Consider the following 19,899-nt stretch of genomic DNA (forward strand, 5'->3'; position numbering starts at 1 on the left):
CCCACAGACACCTGTCATATCCAATGTCAAAACTCCAGAGAAATGAAAAGACAACGCAAAGAATAAACAAAGGAAACATGCTTTTTAAGACGACACTCAGCACACAGATATGTGATGGATCGGATCTCGTAGAAGGCCTATATTTTATACAATCAGCTCTAACCCACTGCTCCAGTGCATGGCCCAACATTCCCAATGTAGCCTTTGTCAATGGAGACCGATAACGATGGGTTAAAATGATATCTCTCTCTCTCTCTTTCTCTCTTTCTCTTTTTCTCTTTCACGCTCTCTCTCTCTCTCTCTCTCTCTCTCTCTCTCTCTCTCTCTCTCTCTCTCTCTCTCTCTCTCTCTCTCTCTCTCTCTCTCTCTCTCTCTCTCTCATCAGGCCATCACTAACTGATATTGCAGTCATACTTTGTCAGAAGTGAAATATGTGATGTTTTACTCAAACAATTGCAGGTACACAAACAAAATTAATGAGTCAAATGTATTCATGATTTTTAATAGGGAATCTGTTCTCTACTTGAAGTTGGACCGCTGGTTACAGAATGAGCCTCCTGTAGCTCAGTTGGTAGAGCATGGCGCTTGCAACGCCAGGGTTGTGGGTTCGATTCCCATGGGGGTCCAGTATGAAAAATTTATGCACTCACTAAAACTGTAAGGCGCTCTGGATAAGAGCGTCTGCTAAATGACTAAAATGTAAATGTTTTGATGTGATTGGGTTTGGATGACCCTTGTGTTAGCCAAGGAGGTGGTGTCGTAGCCAATGGGGGGCAGAGGACAGCACAGAGAGAAATGGCTGTTACATGCCATCAGGTTCAAAATAAACATTTAATCCTTTTCCCCCTTGTTTCGTCTGTTATGTTTTTCTCAATTTTAATTCCTTTTATTTGTTTGTTTGTTTGTCGACCTTGCCATGTCAGGTGACCTTCCTGCATCCACAACCAACAAAAAAGAAAACCCTGACGTTTCTGTTGGTCCTTGAGAAAAAAAAGCAGAACAAATGCCCTCAGATACATTTACTCAGAAATAAGTGTGCCTTGAACGCCCGTGCCTGTCCAGGTCCTTGGCCACCATTGCCAAAGAAGTGTCAGTGGTGTCGTGACAACTTCAGCGACTGCAGTGTGAGATGTGACCCCTGGCCGGAGAGGGGGGCGGGCTTTGTCCCCCCAACCACCCTGGATTCTGACAGATGTCATATACCTCCTCCATGGGCGCCTTCTGTTTCCTGCTCACCTTTCTCCATCCTGCAGCGTTAGGTCTCCTGTCGTCGCCGCGTCAAAGCCTCTCCCTGCACTAGCAACACACACACACACACAAACACACACACATACACAAACGTCCCTGCTCAGGTGCTGCAGACACTTAGAGCTACACAAATTAGGGAGGGGACAGAAAAACAATTATGATGAATTCATTTGCGTTGGGTTACAATGACGAGGAAGTCCTTGGGAAAGGGAGGAAAGGCGGGCCCTCGCTGCAGTGCTAGTTCAATTGTTTGCTGTAATAGAGTCCATATTTGTGTCTCTTCTGTTTCATGCTCTGTGTGAATGTCTCTAGAGGCAAGGCTGGTGCACCGTGCTCGCTCATCTCTCTTATTCAAAACCTCTGTCTACGAGAGATGATTATGCTCTTATAGTATTTATTTAAAAGGATTCCTTTCTGAGGGAGATTGTCTGGTATTTTGAGCATACCTTTCGTACTACCAAGGGTTTGTTCTGATATTGCTCAACATCCTTGACAGTGACACCACTCCTTGACAGACTTGAAGGACTCCCACAGAATGAGATTCTGTCTTGTTACATTGTGTTACACTATTACCTGAGAACGTCACAGGCCTACTACATGAATAACAGACATAACAAACCGTAACGCCAAATGGAATTAGATATCGATAAGCATTTTGCTTGGCTGCCCCGTAGGGGATTGTGTATCGCCGAACCAAATGCACTCTTGGATGGAATATGCACTCCAAATCTGATCATAGGCTGAGATATTGTTCACTTCTCGCTCCAGAACCACACACTTATGTGAAAACAGAGGGATTCTGTGAGTAACCCATCAATCAAAGTGACGGCATGGTGGAGTGATGGATATTGTAATTTCCGCGTTATATACAGGTGCAGGGGATGGATGGATGACGATTAATGGAGGAGACTGTTTCCACCAAGCAAAAAGCTCAAATCTTTGTCCACAACTTGGCTCTGGTATGGAGAAGAAGAAGAAGAAAGAAGAAGAAGAAGAAGAAGAAGAAGAAGAAGAAGAAGAAGAAGAAGAAGAAGAAGAAGAAGAAGAAGACGGACAATAACAAGAAGAAGACAGCTGGTAGCCTATAGAGCACTTTTTATTGGATGTAGCTGTGCTGTGCATGCTATTTTCTTTAATACCTCACATAAGATAGAATGGCGCCGTAGGAGATGGCTGCCGTTTTACGACCCCCAACCAATTGTGCTATTATGTGTGTTTTATCGCGTTATTTATAATTTATTCTGTACATATTGTTTCTGCCATCGTCTCTTATGACCAAAAAGAGCTTCTGGATATCAGGACAGCGATTACTCACCTCGTATTGGATATTCTACAGACACCCGACAAGGCCCAAATCCCCGTCATTCGCATGAGAAAGAGACAGAGATATCGTTGACGTAGGTCGGGGTGCCTTGTATGGATCCGACGGCGAGCGAGTAATCTGCCTCTTCCATCAGTCCTATTAGCCAACGTACAATCATTGGGGAAAAAAATGGACGAACTAAGATCAAGGAAATCCTACCAATGGGACATTCAAAAACGGTAATATCTTATGTTTCACCGAGTCGTGGTTGAACGATGACATGGATAAAATACAGCTGGTGGGATATACGTTACATCGGCAGGATAGAACGGCTGACAAGGGGTGGCGCTCTGTGTATATTTGTAAACAACAGCTGGTGCACAAAATCTAATATTAAGGAAGTCTCGAGATTTTGCTCGCCTGAGGTAGAGTATCTCATGATAAACTGTAGACCACACTATTTACCAAGAGAGTTTTCTTCAAATTTTTTTTCTTAGCTGTCTATTTACCACCACAAACTGATGCTGGCACTAAGACTGCACTCAATTAGCTATAGAAGGCCATAAGCAAACAGGAAAACGCTCATCCAGAGGCAGCGCTCCTAGTGGCCGAGGACTTTCAAGGCAGGGAAACTTAAATACGTTCCACCTCATTTCTACCAGCATGTTAAATGTGCAACCAGAGGAAAAAATACTCTAGGTCACCTTTACTCCACACACAGAGATGCGTACAAAGCTCTCCCTCACCCTCCATTTGGAAAATCTGACCATAATTCTATCCTCCTGATTCCTGCTTATTAGCAAAAACTAAAGCAGGAAGCACCAGTGACTCGGTTAATAAGGAAGTGGTCAGATGACGCAGATGCTAAACTACAGGACTGTTTTGCCAGCACAGACTGGAATGTGTTCCGGAATTCTTCCGATGGCATTGAGGAGTACACCGCATCAGTCACTGGCTTCATCAATAAGTGCATCGATGACGTCATCCCCACAGTGTCCGTACGTACATACCTCAACCAGAAGCCATGGATTACAGGCAACATCCGCACTGAGCTAAAGGGTAGAGCTTCCACTTTCGAGGAGCGGGACTCTAACCCGGACACTTATAAGAAATCCTGCTATGCCCTCCGACGAACCATCAAACAGGCAAAGAGTCAATACAGGACTAAGATTGAATCGTACTACACTGGCTCCGACGCTCTTCGGATGTGGCAGGGCTTGCAAACTATTACAGACTACAAAGGGAAGCACATCCAGGAGCTGTCCAGTGACACAAGCCTACCAGACAAGCTAAATCACTTCTATGCTCGCTTCGAGGCAAGCAACACTGAGAGCATCAGCTGTTCCGGATGACTATGTGATCACGCTCTCCGTAGCCGATGTGAGTACTTTTTAAGCAGGTCAACATTCACAAGGCCGCAAAGCCAGACGGATTACCAGGATGTGTACTCCGAGCATGCGCTGACCAACTGGCAAGTGTCTTCACTGACATTTTCAACATGTCCCTGACTGAGTCTGTAATACCAACATGTTTCAAGCAGACCACCATAGTCCCTGTGCCCAAGAACACTAAGATAACCTGCCTAAATGACTACCGACCCGTAGCACTCACGTCTGTAGCCATGAAGTGCTTTGAAAGGCTGGTCATGTCTCACGTCAACACCATTATCCCAGAAACCCTAGACCCACTCCAATTTGCATACCGCCCCAACAGATCCACAGATGATGCAATCTCTATTGCACTCCACACTGACCTTTCCCACATGGACAAGAGGAACACCTACGTGAGAATGCTATTCATTGACTATAGCGCAGCGTAAAATGTATTTTTTTTTTTATCAGCGTTCAACATCATAGTGCCGTCAAAGCTCATCACTAAGCTAAGGACCTTGGGACTAAACACCTCTCTCTGCACCTGGATCCTGGACTTCCTGACGGGCCGCCCCCAGGTGGTAAGGGTAGGTAACAACACATCTGCCATGCTGATCCTCAACACGGGGGCGCCTCAGGGATGCGTGCTCAGTCCCCTCCTGTACTCCCTGTTCACCCATGACTGCATTGCCAGGCACGACTCCAACACCATCATTACATTTGCCGACGACACAACAGTGGTAGACCGACAACGATGGGACAGCCTATAGGGAGGAGGTTAGAGACCTGGTTGTGTGGTGCCAGGATAACAACCTCTCCCTCAACGTGATCAAGACAAAGGAGATGATTGTGGACTACAGGAAGAAAAAGAGGACTGAGCACTATGTGGCTATAGTGAAACAGGTTGAGAGCTTCAAGTTCCTTGGTGTCCACATCACCAACAAACTATCATGGTCCAAACACACCAAGCCAGTCGTGAAGAGGGCATGACAAAGCCTATTCCCCCTCAGGAGACTGAAAAGATTTGGCATGGGTTCTCAGATCCTCAAAAAGTTATACAGCTGCACCATCGAGAGCATCTGACTGGTTGCATCACCGCCTGGTATGGCAACTGCTCGGCCTCCAACCGCAAGGCACTACAGAGGGTAATGCGTACGGCCCAGTACATCACTGGGGCCAAGCTTCCTGCCATCCAGGACCTCTATACCAGGCGCTGTCAGAGGAAGGCCCTAAAAATTGTCAAAGACTACAGCCACCCTAGTCATACACTGTTCTCTGCTACCGCACGGCAAGCGGTACCTGAGCGCCAAGTCTAGGTCCAAAAGGTTTCTTAACAGATTCTACCCCCAAGCTATAAGACTCCTGAACAGCTAATCATGGCTACCCGGACTATTTGTATTGCACCCCCCACCCCACCCCACCCTACCCCACCCCACCCCTCTCTTACACTGCTGCTACTCTGTTTATTATCTATGCTTAGTCACTTTAACTCTACCCACATGTACATATTACCTCAATTACCTCGACTAACCGGTGCCCCCCCACATTGACTCTGTACCGGTACCCCCTGTATATAGCCTCCCTACTGTTATTTTATTTTACTGCTGCTCTTTAATTATTATTTGTTATTTGTTATTTTTTACTTATCTATTTTTTTAGTTAAGACTTATTTTTCTTAAAACTGCATTGTTGGTTAAGGGTTTGTAAGTAAGCATTTCACTGTAAGGTCTACACCTGTTGTATTCGGCGCATGTGGCAAATAACTTTTGATTTGATTTGAAGAAAGTTGAGGCAATATGCGAGTCCTGAGGTGATGTAGATATTGTTAACACAACAATGTCTTCTCTCTTCTGGGACCTACAACAAGTAGTCATTTCTTGACAACCCTCAGCAGCCATGCCTCACCTAATTTTCACACAACCTGTTTGTTTCTCACATTCTGTCATTGCTATCGCCTCCATAATTAACCCTTTATTTTCACTTCAAACTTATTTTACCACGATTTACCACAAAATACCACCCTCTTCAGGCAAAATCTTAGGGCCCAGTTTCCTGGACCTGGATTAAACCTAATTTTTCAAAAACACCCAGATCATAATGACCATGTGTTGTCTCAATTCAGTCCCCCCATTGGTTCCTCATTTGTTTTAAAAGGAACAGGGAGGCAATATCTGAAGAACTTCTGGGCTAGTGTATGATGCTAGCAGCTTTAGCTCCTGCAGTAGCTACCATGCCTGTTCGTCCCTGTTTTTTTAAAACCTGGTGGTTGTCTGTGCGTTCTTAAATCAACATCTTCCTCTCGCTGTGCCTTCACTCCCCGACATAGCTCATGTTAAACGGTTTCACTGTACTAATTGGCCGAAGTCAACGCTGACATGATGGTAAACAAACTGAAACAAACGCAAGCTCATTAAACTGGTGAGAGGAGAGAGAAAAAACGGACAAAAAGAAGAGATGTAAAAAAAAAACTGTTTTCTGCTTTGAAAGTTCTGCTTTTCTAAATTTAGCTAGCCTATCTTATTGAGTAGGGGAGACAGAATAATTTCTATATGTCTTCATCTTTGAGGGCACCAAGAGAAGGGGTTCCATTTTGCATTTTTGATACGGGCAAATGCAGTATTTATCTTATGCTTTCCAGTCCACCTCTTCACTATTGACATTGAACATATAGTTATCATATGGGGGTTGAAGATTTCTTTTTCATAACACTCCAGCATGAAATCTCTCTTCCTCTCTGTCCTTCTCGCTATCTCACTTCATCTCTCTCTCTCTCTCTCTCCTCCCTCCCTCCCTGTCGGAGCTTGTCCCCCTGGCCATCTGTCATACCATGTTTATGGTCCCTTTTGCTTTTGTGTCCTGATGACCACTGTCACCGGAAGGTTCCCATTACCGATGCGCCCTGATGAACGATGTCGCCCAGATGCCTCGCTGCTGACACACCCGTGTCCTTGGCTGCAGTGGCGTTTTGGCGGGTAAAGAATGGGGACAGGGGGACCTGGTGGTTGAGGAGCCTGTCCGTCATTCACTGGGGTGGGATGGACTGGGTGTTTCGATCTTTACGTCTGCAGTGGAGAGACACCGACCAATGAAATTGTGATGATGTCGTCCGGCATGGTGTGCTGATAATACCATCCATTCATACCAGTATGAATACTGCCCTTGACTTTCACCTGCACACATAACATCAGACACAGTGATCGTAGGCTAGCCTTTCCAGACTGTACAGGTTGCACTGTGTTGTTAGGTGGCTCAGGTTTGCTACTTTGTATATTGCCACCAACATCAGATACATTTGGATACGTTTGATTTCTCTATTACTCATATCGTATGACCAATATGCATTTGACTGGTGTGTGATATTGAAATGAAATCTGAACAGTGTTTGGTACAGTATATAGGAAGCTGGATGTTTTTCATTCACATTTAAAATAAATATGGGAGGAATAAAGACATTGATTTGGAACATGTAAAATAACAGGCAGAAGGAATCAATACATTCATTTATAGTATACCGGCACAGGAACATTCTGCCTGTACAAAATAGAACCTAATTTAATCAGACCTCCCTTTCCTTTTGTCACCTCCCCCTCTCTCTCTCTTTCTCTCTCTAACTCTGTGAATGTCTTCACTGGGCAGTGGAGCCGCTGATGAATTCTTAAGCAGATCACACTGATAATTGTATTTCATAACTGTCAGCTGTGCGAAGGCTGTCCGTGGAGGGAGGGTGACTGCCAGTGCACTGAGGAGCTATTTGTGTCATCGCTGTGTCTCCCGTGTCACTGTAAAACCCAATCACCAGGGATGTGCTTACTGTCTTCAGCCTCGAATTACTCAATCAGGAGGACACATTTATGGATGACACCTTTATTACAATTAATCAGGGGAACTTGATTAAGAAAGTTATTCCTCCTCCTCAGTGAGATTCGGGTGGCGCGGCTGCATATTCTAATTTATGTCCCACTGAGTCCTTGTGACCCTGACAGACAGAGAGACAGACAGGTTTCCAGCAGTACTGAAGTATGCACACACACACTGCTAGCCTACATGCTTCAAAAAGAAGGTGCTATCTAGAACCTAAAACGGGTTCTTCGGCTGTCCCCATAGGAGAACCCTTTGAAGAACCCTTTTTGGTTCCAGGTAGAAGCCCTTTGGTTCCAGATAGAACCATATTGGGTTCCATGTAAAACCCTTTCCCCAGAGGGTTCTTCATGGAACCCAAAAGTTCTACCTGGAACCAAAAAATCAGTTATCTTATGGGGACAGCTGTAGCTCAGTTGGTAGAGCATGGCTCTTGCAACACCAGGGTTGTGGGTTCGATTCCCACGGGGGGCCAGTATGAAAAATGTATGCACTCACTAACTGTAAGTCGCTCTGAATAAGAGCGTCTGCTAAATGACTAAAAATGTTTTTAAAAAACAACATAAAACATTTGAGAAGTGCAAAATAATGACATTAGTATGGAAAGCGCTCGCAAGAGAAACCTGTGTGTTCATATTTCTATGCGATACAAAATTAGTAAAACAAACATATTATTATATATTTTAAAAAATTTAACTCACCAGGAAATAAATATTGGAAAGTCACCTGTTTTTACCTTAACTCACAATGTTTGGGTGTGCATTAACTAATTAGTTCAGTGTGGTTTTGTAACGAGGGGAAGAGTGATGGTGGTTGAGGGAGTTGGGGTTGAGGGGTCTGAGTGATTCTTAGTGACTGAGAGTGGACCTGAGCCATGACAGAGTCAGCCACTAAGGCACCAGGTTATACCATACCACACCGTCAGAATGATGTCTATGTTAGGTGTGCCAGTATGGGAACAGGGATGGCAGAGTCTAAAGTAACACTGAGGTTGATTTAATATATAGAGTACCCAGCTGATCAAATTGATTTGATGTATTACACCACTGGCATTTCACTAAACTGTGGACAGTATTTTCGATGTATTCATTTAATCAACAATTCTACGGTTCAATTGAATTGAAAGCAAAGCTGTTAAAAAGGTCACAAATCCCATGTTGGGTGTGTATCTGAAATGCACAAAGCACAGACTTCTGGCCAAGTATCACACCTATTCATGACATGCACTTTTGGAAATGTATTTTAGATTTGAACTTTTCTCACATAATTGTTGTGGTTGTTTCACGTTTGCCATATTCTAATATTTTCAATCTTACGTTTAGGGTTTAAGGGCTATACTCAGGTTAAAGGTGGATGTAATATACTGTGTCTCCCCTAACTGTAGCCTAAGCAAGAAAACTGTTAAAAAATATATATATATATATTAATAATACTAATATTCTCACAAATAAGTTGAGAAACGCGACACTTTTCCAAAACATGTTTGTCACATCACCAACAGGTATGTGTCTATATGGTTTGTTAAGAGCCTGCTAACAGCTACAAGCCAATTAAATAAAATGTGTTGTTTTCTCCAGGTTGTCCTGTGCTTTAATTGGACTGTGAATGCACACTAATCATGGCTGCAACAGGTGGGCCCAGGAGGACCAGAATGAGGCCTCGGTTGGTAATTGAAGACAGATACACATTGACAGTCTGTACCTCTATCCAGAGTATGCATGCAATAGTACTCAAGCATGGTAAATTCAAGTGAACATGCATTTGTATCACCTCTCTCACCTTTGTGTGACTAGCGTGTGAAAGCATGCTCTTGCATTAGAATGACTGAGTGAACAATACATTTTAAGAGCGGTAAGTGCATATGGCTTAACAATGGCTTTCAGGTTGCTCACATTCATTCATGCTGTACAGTGACGCTGTTATCAAACACTTACAAGGATGGGTGCAGAGATGGATCATGTAATTTCTATATTTAACACGGGTAGAAATCAAAGAGGACCTACAAATTTTAAAAAAATACTAAAGATAGTAAGAACCAATCTACAAAAATACACTGTATGCATTATACAGACCACTACTCTCTTGGAAGACATATGGGTGTGTATGTGTGTGCGAGACACACTGGTGCAGGTTTAAATGGCTTCAGGCTGGTAAGTATGTTTCTGATTTCCTGAGCTGCCTGCCTGGCGAAGGTAGCAGCTTTGCATGCTGGGGTCACACCTGTAACATATTTCACACTGGGATCTTTTTTGAGTGGCCACCTGGAGTAGGATATTGCATGTTCACAGTGCATGAACACACAGACGTCCCTCCCAGGTGGAAACAGGTGTTTGTTTTGTGTTCCTAGGCTCGATACATAACGTATTGTCTTATAAATGTTTTTATTACCTTTTCTCACTTCTTAAAAAAAAGGCCACAGAATAACACCCACATTCACTTGTAAATAGTGTTAGAATGAATATGGAAAATGTTCTAATTATTTTATAAGATAAGGCATTTCTTCATGACAATTGTATCCCACCTAGTATTCCATCTACCCTCACCTCTAATGTAGGCAATAACATGATTTTTAGCTTAAAAGGGTTCTATATTTAAATTAGAAAAAAATGAAATTAGTGAATTGGCTTAAGAGAATCCAAAACATAAAGTGGAACCTTATCCTCACGGTAAAAAAAAAAGAAAAAAAATAGAGAAATGTAGGCCTACCTCAGAGGGCATTCCACAAGACATTCAATATAAGTGGTTTTCTGATTGTTGTGGGAATAACTAATGGTATTTTCAACCCCAAGTTCTGGTTAGCTGGACTAATTTTTTATTATGTGCAGCTTGGGGCATGTGAATGGAAAGATGGATTATGTGAACGCTGTTTCTGTCAACCACAAACATGCTATAAAATACCAAGTACACCTTATGCTGCGTTCAGTTTCGACAAGTGTATACAGATTTTACTACAACAAAACACTTTTTTAATTTTTTTAAGAATGTAAGATAAATAATGTAATCTAGATATTTGAGTGTTAATTACAAATTATATATTGCAAATACTCCTCAGAATTAGCTATTTGAAAACCTACTGTACATCTACAATACATTGAGAAATGTGCAATCTTTTCTGTTGATTTAAGTTAATTTATTAATTATATGAATGTGTAATCTGTGTATGTATACTTTGTATATTGTACGTGTGTATGTGTGTGTATGTGTGTGTGAGAGAGAGAGACTAAACGGGTCAATTGCTCTGGGCATGCTTAGGCCTACATTCCAAAAGTATGACAGAGGTGTAAACTGGTAGCACTAAATGTGATCATTATGCAATATTGTCCTCAGCTACTTTGTTTCCTGTGTAAACAGAGGGACAAGTTCAGCTAATATGCTGGTACATTATCTGGAGTGCAGTAATCATGCCTAAGCTGTGGACAGTCAATGCAGCCACTGGTCTAGTTACCGTAAATACGAATGTTAATACAATTACATTTTAGTTAGCTCTAGTCTTGAGCACATAGCAATTAAACAAGTGTGTGTGTGTGTGTGTGTGTGTGTGATAGCATGAGAATGAGGGAGGCATTTGATCTAGAGGGGTACAGTATTTTTTCCAGAGATACCCTTTGTTGTTCACCAGCGATCTTCACTCTACAAGTATGATCCCTGTTCATTGGGACTTTGGCTTTGCTTTATTCAATACAATCATCAAAACATTAACAAGGAACTGTCTCTAACAGAACAACATTTCAGTAATACCAAAATATTATATTCAATAGGTGAAATAAACTGTTCAAAAATATATTAGACTTACAGTAGATTTTCACAGTTCGGGTAATTTGCCTTCAACATATGTACTTTCATTGTTTGTTTCATTGTACATACATACATTTGATTTGTTCGAGAATTTCAGTGCATTCACATTAGGGCAAATCACAGTTTACTGTCCAGTGAGGGGGGAGTCACTTCAACCACCACCTTTCCCACGTTTTTCCCAGCGTACATGTATTCCACAGCCCTAAAGACAGACTCCAGCCCAACAAAACGACCCTCGGGGGCCATGTCCCCAGAGTCCACTTCACACACCAGCTTCCCCTTAGCAAACATCTGCATCATGCTTCCCATCGCCTCCTTGTAGTCAGCCAGGAAGTGAGGTAGGAAGAACCCCCTCACGCTGGCTGACTTCTGGAGCAGCTTCACGGGCAGAGTCCCTCCTTTAACGGTCGGGACCCCTGATGCCGTTTGGTACCCTGAGATGAACCCGATCACGATCAGCCTGCCCTTATTGGCCAGATTGTTGACCGCCATGTCAAAGATGCTGCCTCCTATGGACTCGTAGACTACGTCCAGGCCTTGTGGGTACTCTTTGCGCAGCGTGGCGGCCAGGTCCTCGGACGTGTAGTTAATGGGCCTGTCGCAGCCAATGGTCTTTAAGAAGCCAGCCTTCTCGTTGGAGGAGCAGGTGCCCACAACGTGGCAGCCGGCCTGTTTGGCAAACTGCACGGCGAACTGTCCTGTGCCACCAGCGGCGGCCGTCACCAGCACTGTCTCGCCCTTCGCCAGGTCGCCAAGCCGCTTCATGGCGATGTAGGCTGTGGCGCCGCTTAACAGCAGGGTGAGGAACTCTGGCTTCACCGCAGGTACGGGTACGGTCTTGATCATGGGTATCACCGTGTACTCTGCAAAGGCCCCATCGGCAAAGTAGGCCACTGTGTCGCCAACGGTGTAGCGGGCGCTGGCACTCAGGCCGAGTCCGACCACCTCGCCAATGCCCTCGAACCCGGCGTCAAACGGTGGCTTCACCGTAGGGTCGTAGCGGCCTGCTGAGTAGTTGATGTCCGAGGCATTGATTCCAACAAATCTGCATGGAATGGAACAGAGAAGAAAATATAAGTGAATGACAATTCAGAATGATTAGCAATTGTTACATAGCATTAAAATGAATTAACGTCAGTATAGGATACTTTGGTGATGTTCTTTAGTGGGAATTTAGATAATAACATGATAATAGCCTATGTTATAATAACATTATTGTTATGCATATTTTAAGATATCCTAAGAGGAGCACTTCAGAATGCCTACAGTAATGTCTGCGAAGGTCAACATTTCAGTTACATTCTCTAGAAAACATCTGCGACATCGTTCGGGAAGGAAACATTGGTTTGTTTTGGCAATGATTCCATTTGTCTTGAAAAAACACCCACCCACCCTACACTGACAGGACAATGTTTGTATCACAAAACACATTGCATGATGTCATGATTCATTGTCTTGAGAGACACACAAGAACAAACTGCACTTTTAAATCTTGTATATTTCATTTGTCTCGACATGAAAAAAGACAACTGTTTTCATCTCAGTTGATGACATGGAGAGAAAAAAATCCTTGTGTGAAAGAAATGTATAAATAAATAAATAATGTTCTATCCTCCAGAAGAACCCTCACTGCGACTCATCATTGTGCATGTCATGTGCATTTTGAGCACTTAAATGTACCAGCCCGGTTTAGTTACAAATAAATGGCTCCAATTAAATATATGAAAACATCTAGGTTTGACTATACTTTTCAAATCGCTCTTTCTTTGCAGCCCTTCTGAATTCTGCCGTACCAGTAAAGATTTGAACCTGAATCTCTCATAATGGACCAACAGTACTGAAACACCATGCATTAAAGAAGAGCAAGTTCAAAGGTCAAAACTAAAGTGAACTGGGATCTCTGGCCAGGATTGGGCCTGATATTCTTAAAGATGCTTGATTTCAAAATGTGCAACTTTGAATGCACAAGAATCTGGGTCACTGAAACATGATAATAATGCATATCTCAATTTAAACTCAAAATTAGTCAAACTAATTCAGGTTAATAATGCATAAAATAAAAAAAAAAACATTTTCCTGATACACAATTGCATTGTGAACCAAAGCATTGCAGAGGCCAAAAAGTGGTCCAGCCATGTCCTGTCCATAGACATGCCACACAACTACAATAATGTTTACCTAAAAGCATTATCCACGTCAATACATTATCTGATATTACGTTTAACTATCACTAATGGTTCCTCTTTTGTGCAATTACCTTAGCAGCGGAGCTGACCCACTCAATTTCTAAATCAAGCTTGTTTCGCCTGTGGTTTGCAGCTATGTGCATTTTATATTACAGCCTACACTATCTAATACATAAAGTCCAGCCTAATTAATGCGTAAATCAGAGTTTACAAAGTCGTGGGTCATCAATAGCCTATGGAAATGATAATGGCCAATAGGCTATATGTGCAATTAAATGACCTTTGACTACAGTAGGCTATGTTGTGCAACTGTCTTTCCGCCTCAGAGAATGTGACCAAGCAGGCCTTATACAATACAAGGCCGACATAGGCCTACATGCGACATCACAGACATTTCTGCTAATTCCGAGCTCTGCATTGAGACCATAGAATTGGCCTTTCTGATGTAGTTATTAACAAATAAATAATAAGCCATACCAAGAAATATGCCTTGATAACTAGGCCCTTTAACTTATTTTTTCAGTTGCAGGTGCTTGTGAGGCCTAGTTGTTAGCAGCAGGACCACAGCGGATGAATAGCTAAATGTTGTAATTTTCCAGGCCAACTCATATGATGGGGATTCATTACAGACAACACACAAATAATTGTTAAAAAGGTATGAGGGCATAGGCCTACATAAAAATATAGAACAATATTTGATGCCATACATTTCAATCTATTTCAATCTACAATTCAAGGTTTTGGGAGGCGGAGAGGGCAACGCACCTAACCTACCACTGCATCAACAGTTCTTTATTTTTTCCAAGATGAGAGATAGGCTACCTCTCCATGGCAAATTGGATTTACAATTCAATGTTCCACATTTTCAAGTTAGAAATGACATACAAGACAATACCAATTTTATTTATTCCCTAAATTACGCATACAAAATTACGCACACAAAACAAACCTGTGGAAAAAGGTTTAGGCTACATACGACAATTTATGTAAATGTTAAAAGCTATTTGATCTTTAGATTATGCTACTATGTCCTTGGTCTCTAAACCATAACGCAAGACCCTGCCTTTATTTCACTGATCAATTGCGCTCTAATAGGCTATACGAGCATTGACCGGCATTTTAATATCTCTTTGACTTAAATTGTAGAAAATAACCAGTTAGATTAAGTTGCCTACATTCCTGCTCTGTTACAGTAACCTGTTAATTTAATCAACATTTGTAAATATCTTGCTTTGATGCATTGGTTTTATGCAGCGGAAAATGATGATCCTGCCGCAGCCCCAAATGCCATGCAAAGCTGCTTCTCCATCTCCTCATCTATTCGTGCGAGTCTTTACTACCCCCCCCCCCATGACTTTCTGTTTGCAGGTTCGTGACGTAAGGAGACAGGACAGAGCGAGATGCCGAGATGGATTGATAGACAAATGTAGGGGCGGAACTTGGAAATATTCCTCCCGTATTTTGCTCGCTCCTGAAATGGTCGCAAGTAGGCTACTAGTATCGATGGGGATGGATAAAGCGATTCTAACCGAGGTAAGAGACCCTTTCATAACTTCAAAACAATACCAAATAGTTTATTAAAGATAATTGCTCCAAAATGTGACCAATATTGGAATAGTCTATCCATAGATAGGCTACGCACCCGCGGAAAATGGGAACCTTCTGTATCCAATTTCTAACCAAAACTTACCGATTTCTGACAAGCAAGTCCCCGTCGCCAGGTGTCGGGACTGGAACAGTTTGCAAGGCAACGGCGTCTCTGAAATTCTGGCTAAGCTTCGTTACGACCAGCTTTTTCATGGAGCTCGGTATCGAGGAACCTTTAAAATCCATGAAGTGCGTAGAGTATGACAAATCTATAATGAAGCGCCGCGATACGAAATGAACTCTAGAAAGTGCGTCGGTTCCTCTGCATCCTCCGCCGATGACCGAAAACACCCTCTTACCGTTTCTCAATAAGAAAGAGGTGGACATTGCACCAGGGAGGGAATATGGGACAAAGTTTACGGCACTGGCTGTGCAATGATATCAATATGCTTATCGTTAGCCTATGCTAGGCTTTTCTTCACGTAGCAGGGTAGGCCAATCTAAAGATGCGATGCAATTAAAACACAATATTACCAGCGCGGTTTTGTCGCATAAGATCGGCACGCAATAATGTGCTTTTAGAATGTTTGCTTTGATTATAACTAGGCTATAGCACGACACAACCTTGTAGCAGCAGCCAAACTGTAACTGTAGCGGCTTGTCTTCTTTGGAGTCCCTCCCCTTCCCGGACATGACACACTTCCTAGTAAGGTGAAACAAATCAATCGTAGTCTCAAACATATCCTCAACGATTTTACACAAAATGCCAGAATAATTGCCAACACAGCCAGTGAAAACCACAACCATTCAGGTATTAACAAGCACCGTTAATAGGCTATTATCTGCAGAATATATTTTATCCTCAAGCATGCGTAAATTATGGTGCTCACACGTTAGGAAACTTCAGGCCCGAATGTCCCAAAAATATGCAAGTCCAAAGCATTGCCATGTTGGGTTTGTTATAGGATAGCATATGTCAGGCAAAATAAAGTTAGTGTAAGTTTATTTCATATGATGATGATGATGATTAATGATTAGCCTAGTTGTAGTAATATAGCCTAACCTAGTAATAGCTTTGTAAAAATTGAGTAATTGCTTTAATAACATTCTGCATGAAGTTTATGGATCGATATTTCAAAGGAACAATTTGACATTAGCCTACTGATGCAAGCTTTCCTTTGTCAGTCATTTCAATTTTAAGATGAGGAAAAACAAGACAATTAAAAAGATTGACAGGTGGGTTCTACTGTCAGGGTGACGCTTGTAGCGCGAGGGGAGGAGTAAAAAGGAAGCAGGAAAAGCCACTCGATGCGTCTGTCTATCAGTTGAGACTGTCTGAAACGCTTCTAGATTCCCTGCGTTTCATTTTTTTTCGGAGCACCAGACGAGAACGGTTCACTCCCCGGAGTTTACAGAAGAAAAATTCTCTCCGCGAGGGTGGATGCCTGCATCTAGTTTGTTTCTCTTTAGTCGCAGGATCTGCACCACATCAACCACCTGCATATTCCAGATCGGCGGCTGATAATAATTATTTTCACTAGAAATGTAAGTAGAATCCCTACCACCCCGACTCAACCTAGAGAGGGGAGAAAAGTATCCGCTGACGGCGAGGCTTGATCCGACTAGGTGGCGTGGTGACCGACTGACATTAACCATCTAATGCCTGTCTATTTTCTTTCAATCCTGTTTTGTTTCAGATCTGAGCTTGAAGAAGCGCAGCCTTCCACGGAAATACGTTTCAAAGGTGTTCGCTCACACTGGACTTATTTGTTTACCATCAGAGTTTATTTATTTTGGAGTGAAGACCATACATAGTATCCCCAACACCGCCATATAGTGATTTCACCCCCCCCCTCCCCCCCTCTCCCATGGCAGTAGGGGAGTGACTGAAACTTGGCTTCGGATGTCTGCCTCTTCTCCTGACTCACAGAGATGAGGGAAGATGATCTTTGATAGACATGTTATGAGCTGGCGAAATTCGTTCATCGTTTTGATATCACAGAAACCCTTTTTTCGTTTGTCCTTTATCTTCTGTCATTTGTTTCTATTCGTAGGCCTAAAGGACATATTTAGTTACATTGTGGCCGTTTCAGGTTGTCTGGCATAAGCCCACAATTACAAAAGAAACAAACCATTCTAATAGAAAAACTGTTGACAGCTATTTCCGACAAAAAACTACGGGATGGTTTTTCTCCACTGACAGACTTATTGTTTTGATTCCTGCATGAAAAGTACCGTGGAACGTGACGGTCACTATGCCGAGGAGAAAGCAGCAAGAACCCAGGCGATCAGCAGGTAAGCACGAGCGCACACGTACATTAATTTTCACCGTCTCTTACTCAATGGAGATAAAATGTTGGAGTTTTTATTTTTAATTCACTAAATGTTTTATTTTTCCCTTTTACATTTCTCATGTTATGCATATGTAATAGCCTAAAAATAAGTTTTACTTTCAACACATCTTCATTAGTTGACCATTATTATTTTATATTTTGGCATATGAATTCAGTAAACCAGGTGCATTTGTAGTGACACGATAGGCCTAAATTGTGTTAACTTGCCAGAAAAGTCGACTACTTGGGTAGCTAGATAAACGAAACGTTAGAGATAGAGTTTCTCTTGGGGTTCATTGCAGTGTTAAAGAGTGAGTAATAATGAATAATTGACTTCGAAAGAGGGGGAGGAAAACTGGCCAAAGCCGGTTTTCTTTCTTTTCGGTTTTATTAGAGGATTGCCATCATTGATTTGATGCGTGATTGATCGCCTGTCATGTGGCAGCCTTTGATCTATTAATCCCCGATAAACATCAATACATCTCTCCATGAAGACACGCATGCTCCATACGGATTTAGCCACTCAAAGGACAACCCCCCTGTTGTCTAAAAAAAGGATGAAAAAAGTTTTTAAAAGGAGGGAAATCCTTATCTCTTTATTATTTTCTTGGGAAAACACTAGAGGGAAGAAAGAGAAAGAAAGAAAATGAAAGAGGGAGGGGGTGGAGGTGTTTTGAGGATCACAGAAAGGGCTAAATCCTAATTATTTAGGGCACCTGAACTAGCCTACCACCAGGAGCCCCCCTGGTTTGGGTTAAAGACAAGGAGGTTTGCACTTCTTATCCAAATTCACACCCTCCTCTCATCCTACAGAACACTTTACCAATGCAGTCCATATCTACATCCACAGGACTGTAGTATTTACTATCTGACAACCACTGATAAACCAGATGTCGAAACACAAGGTTGAGGTCTAGTGATTTGGATTTCGACTCTCTTCTCTTTTTCAAGCCGCTTTAAACAAATGTAAATGAGTGACAGAGATTTCTACCTCTGTGCTAATGAGGTGCAGCCTTTGAAGTTAGGCATTAACAAGTGGAGTGAACAAAAGACAGTTATAGAATTTGAAAGAGATTCTGAAATATGAGGTGTAAAGCGGACCGAACAGGAGGGCCAGGCAGCGAAGACTTTGAACTCGGCAGGTTTATCATTTGAAATAGGTGCCAAGTGATGGGAGACAGTGTGGATTGACTGTGAAGAGTATTCAACTAGTACTTCTCTCTAAAGCTCATACGCTTCTGACACAGTGTTGAATAGCAGTCTTATGCTTTAGTCTTATATAAGACATTAAATATACTCACTGTTGAGTAGCATCTGATTCGTGTCTTGTATCACATGAAAAAAGCTGGGTAGCAGGCTATAGGATCGCATATAGGATGCTTCCCAACAGATCTTACATGAAAACATGCCATCACCTTGACCCCTCGACATGGTCCTATTGATCTGCTTGGCTGTCATTGACCAGCTTATACATCATGGCCTTTAATGGTCAATCACAACTTGGCAGACGGGAGTGTTTCCATTCTGTCATGATCATGACAGTTGGTTGGAAATAACAGCACCCTCCAACCCTCCCCCTTTAACACAAATACAGACACACACTCAACTAAAGCATGATGGTCCAGTGTTTCAATGCTAGCTAGTAGCTACTGAACCATGCCTGGTACTCTGTAGCCTATAAGGAAATAGAGTGGGAGAGTCGAGGGGGAAATCGCCATGGTAGTACCATGGGTCCCGTGTAGCTCAGTTGGTAGAGCATGGCGCTTGCAACGCCAGGGTTGTGGGTTCGATTCCCACGGGGGGCCAGTATGAAACAATTTAAGCACTCACTTACTGTAAGTCACTCTGGATAAGAGCGTCTGCTAAATGACTAAAATTTAAATGTAAAAGAGGTTTAGAGAATGAGTACTCGAGCGACCATCGGGAAAAGAGGTGGTTGTGAGTTACATTTTCACTGAGATGGTTGACGCCAGGTTCAACCAAAACAAATGTGGAACCCTAGGGGTACAGGACTGGACCTTTAGAGGAGGGCTGAATGAAGTACCACGAGGAGACATGTCTGGACTAGTTTTATACACACAATATATAGTATTGGGCACTCTTATTTTGTTATATTTTCATTGTAATTCACTAGTGTGTGTGTTTGTGCGTGTGTTGTGTGAACGTTTAATGGTTATAATGGGGCCATAGCCATAAAAGGCTTTTCCCTGATTGACAGT

General features: G+C 42.5%; 2 protein-coding genes across 2 annotated transcripts in view; one reads left to right on the forward strand and one right to left on the reverse strand.

Moving 5' to 3' along the window:
- Positions 1 to 11,427: 11,427 nt before the first annotated feature.
- On the reverse strand, positions 11,428 to 16,039 carry LOC121559729 (prostaglandin reductase 3-like). The gene is made up of 2 exons (XM_041872831.2): positions 15,451 to 16,039; positions 11,428 to 12,619 (listed from the first exon to the last, which is right to left on the reverse strand). Exons 1-2 carry the CDS (start codon positions 15,732 to 15,734, stop codon positions 11,692 to 11,694), a joined length of 1,212 nt encoding a protein of 403 aa, XP_041728765.2. The 5' UTR covers positions 15,735 to 16,039; the 3' UTR covers positions 11,428 to 11,691.
- A 429-nt stretch (positions 16,040 to 16,468) lies between these two features.
- LOC121559728 (teashirt homolog 1-like) overlaps positions 16,469 to 19,899 on the forward strand; it is a 38,796-nt gene continuing 35,365 nt past the window's right edge. The window contains 2 exon segments of the mRNA XM_041872830.2: positions 16,469 to 16,892; positions 17,045 to 17,642. Coding sequence (XP_041728764.2) covers positions 17,603 to 17,642 — 40 coding nt within the window. The 5' untranslated portion in view covers positions 16,469 to 16,892; positions 17,045 to 17,602.

Source organism: Coregonus clupeaformis, unplaced genomic scaffold (assembly GCF_020615455.1).
Source record: "Coregonus clupeaformis isolate EN_2021a unplaced genomic scaffold, ASM2061545v1 scaf1506, whole genome shotgun sequence".
NCBI lineage: Eukaryota > Metazoa > Chordata > Actinopteri > Salmoniformes > Salmonidae > Coregonus > Coregonus clupeaformis.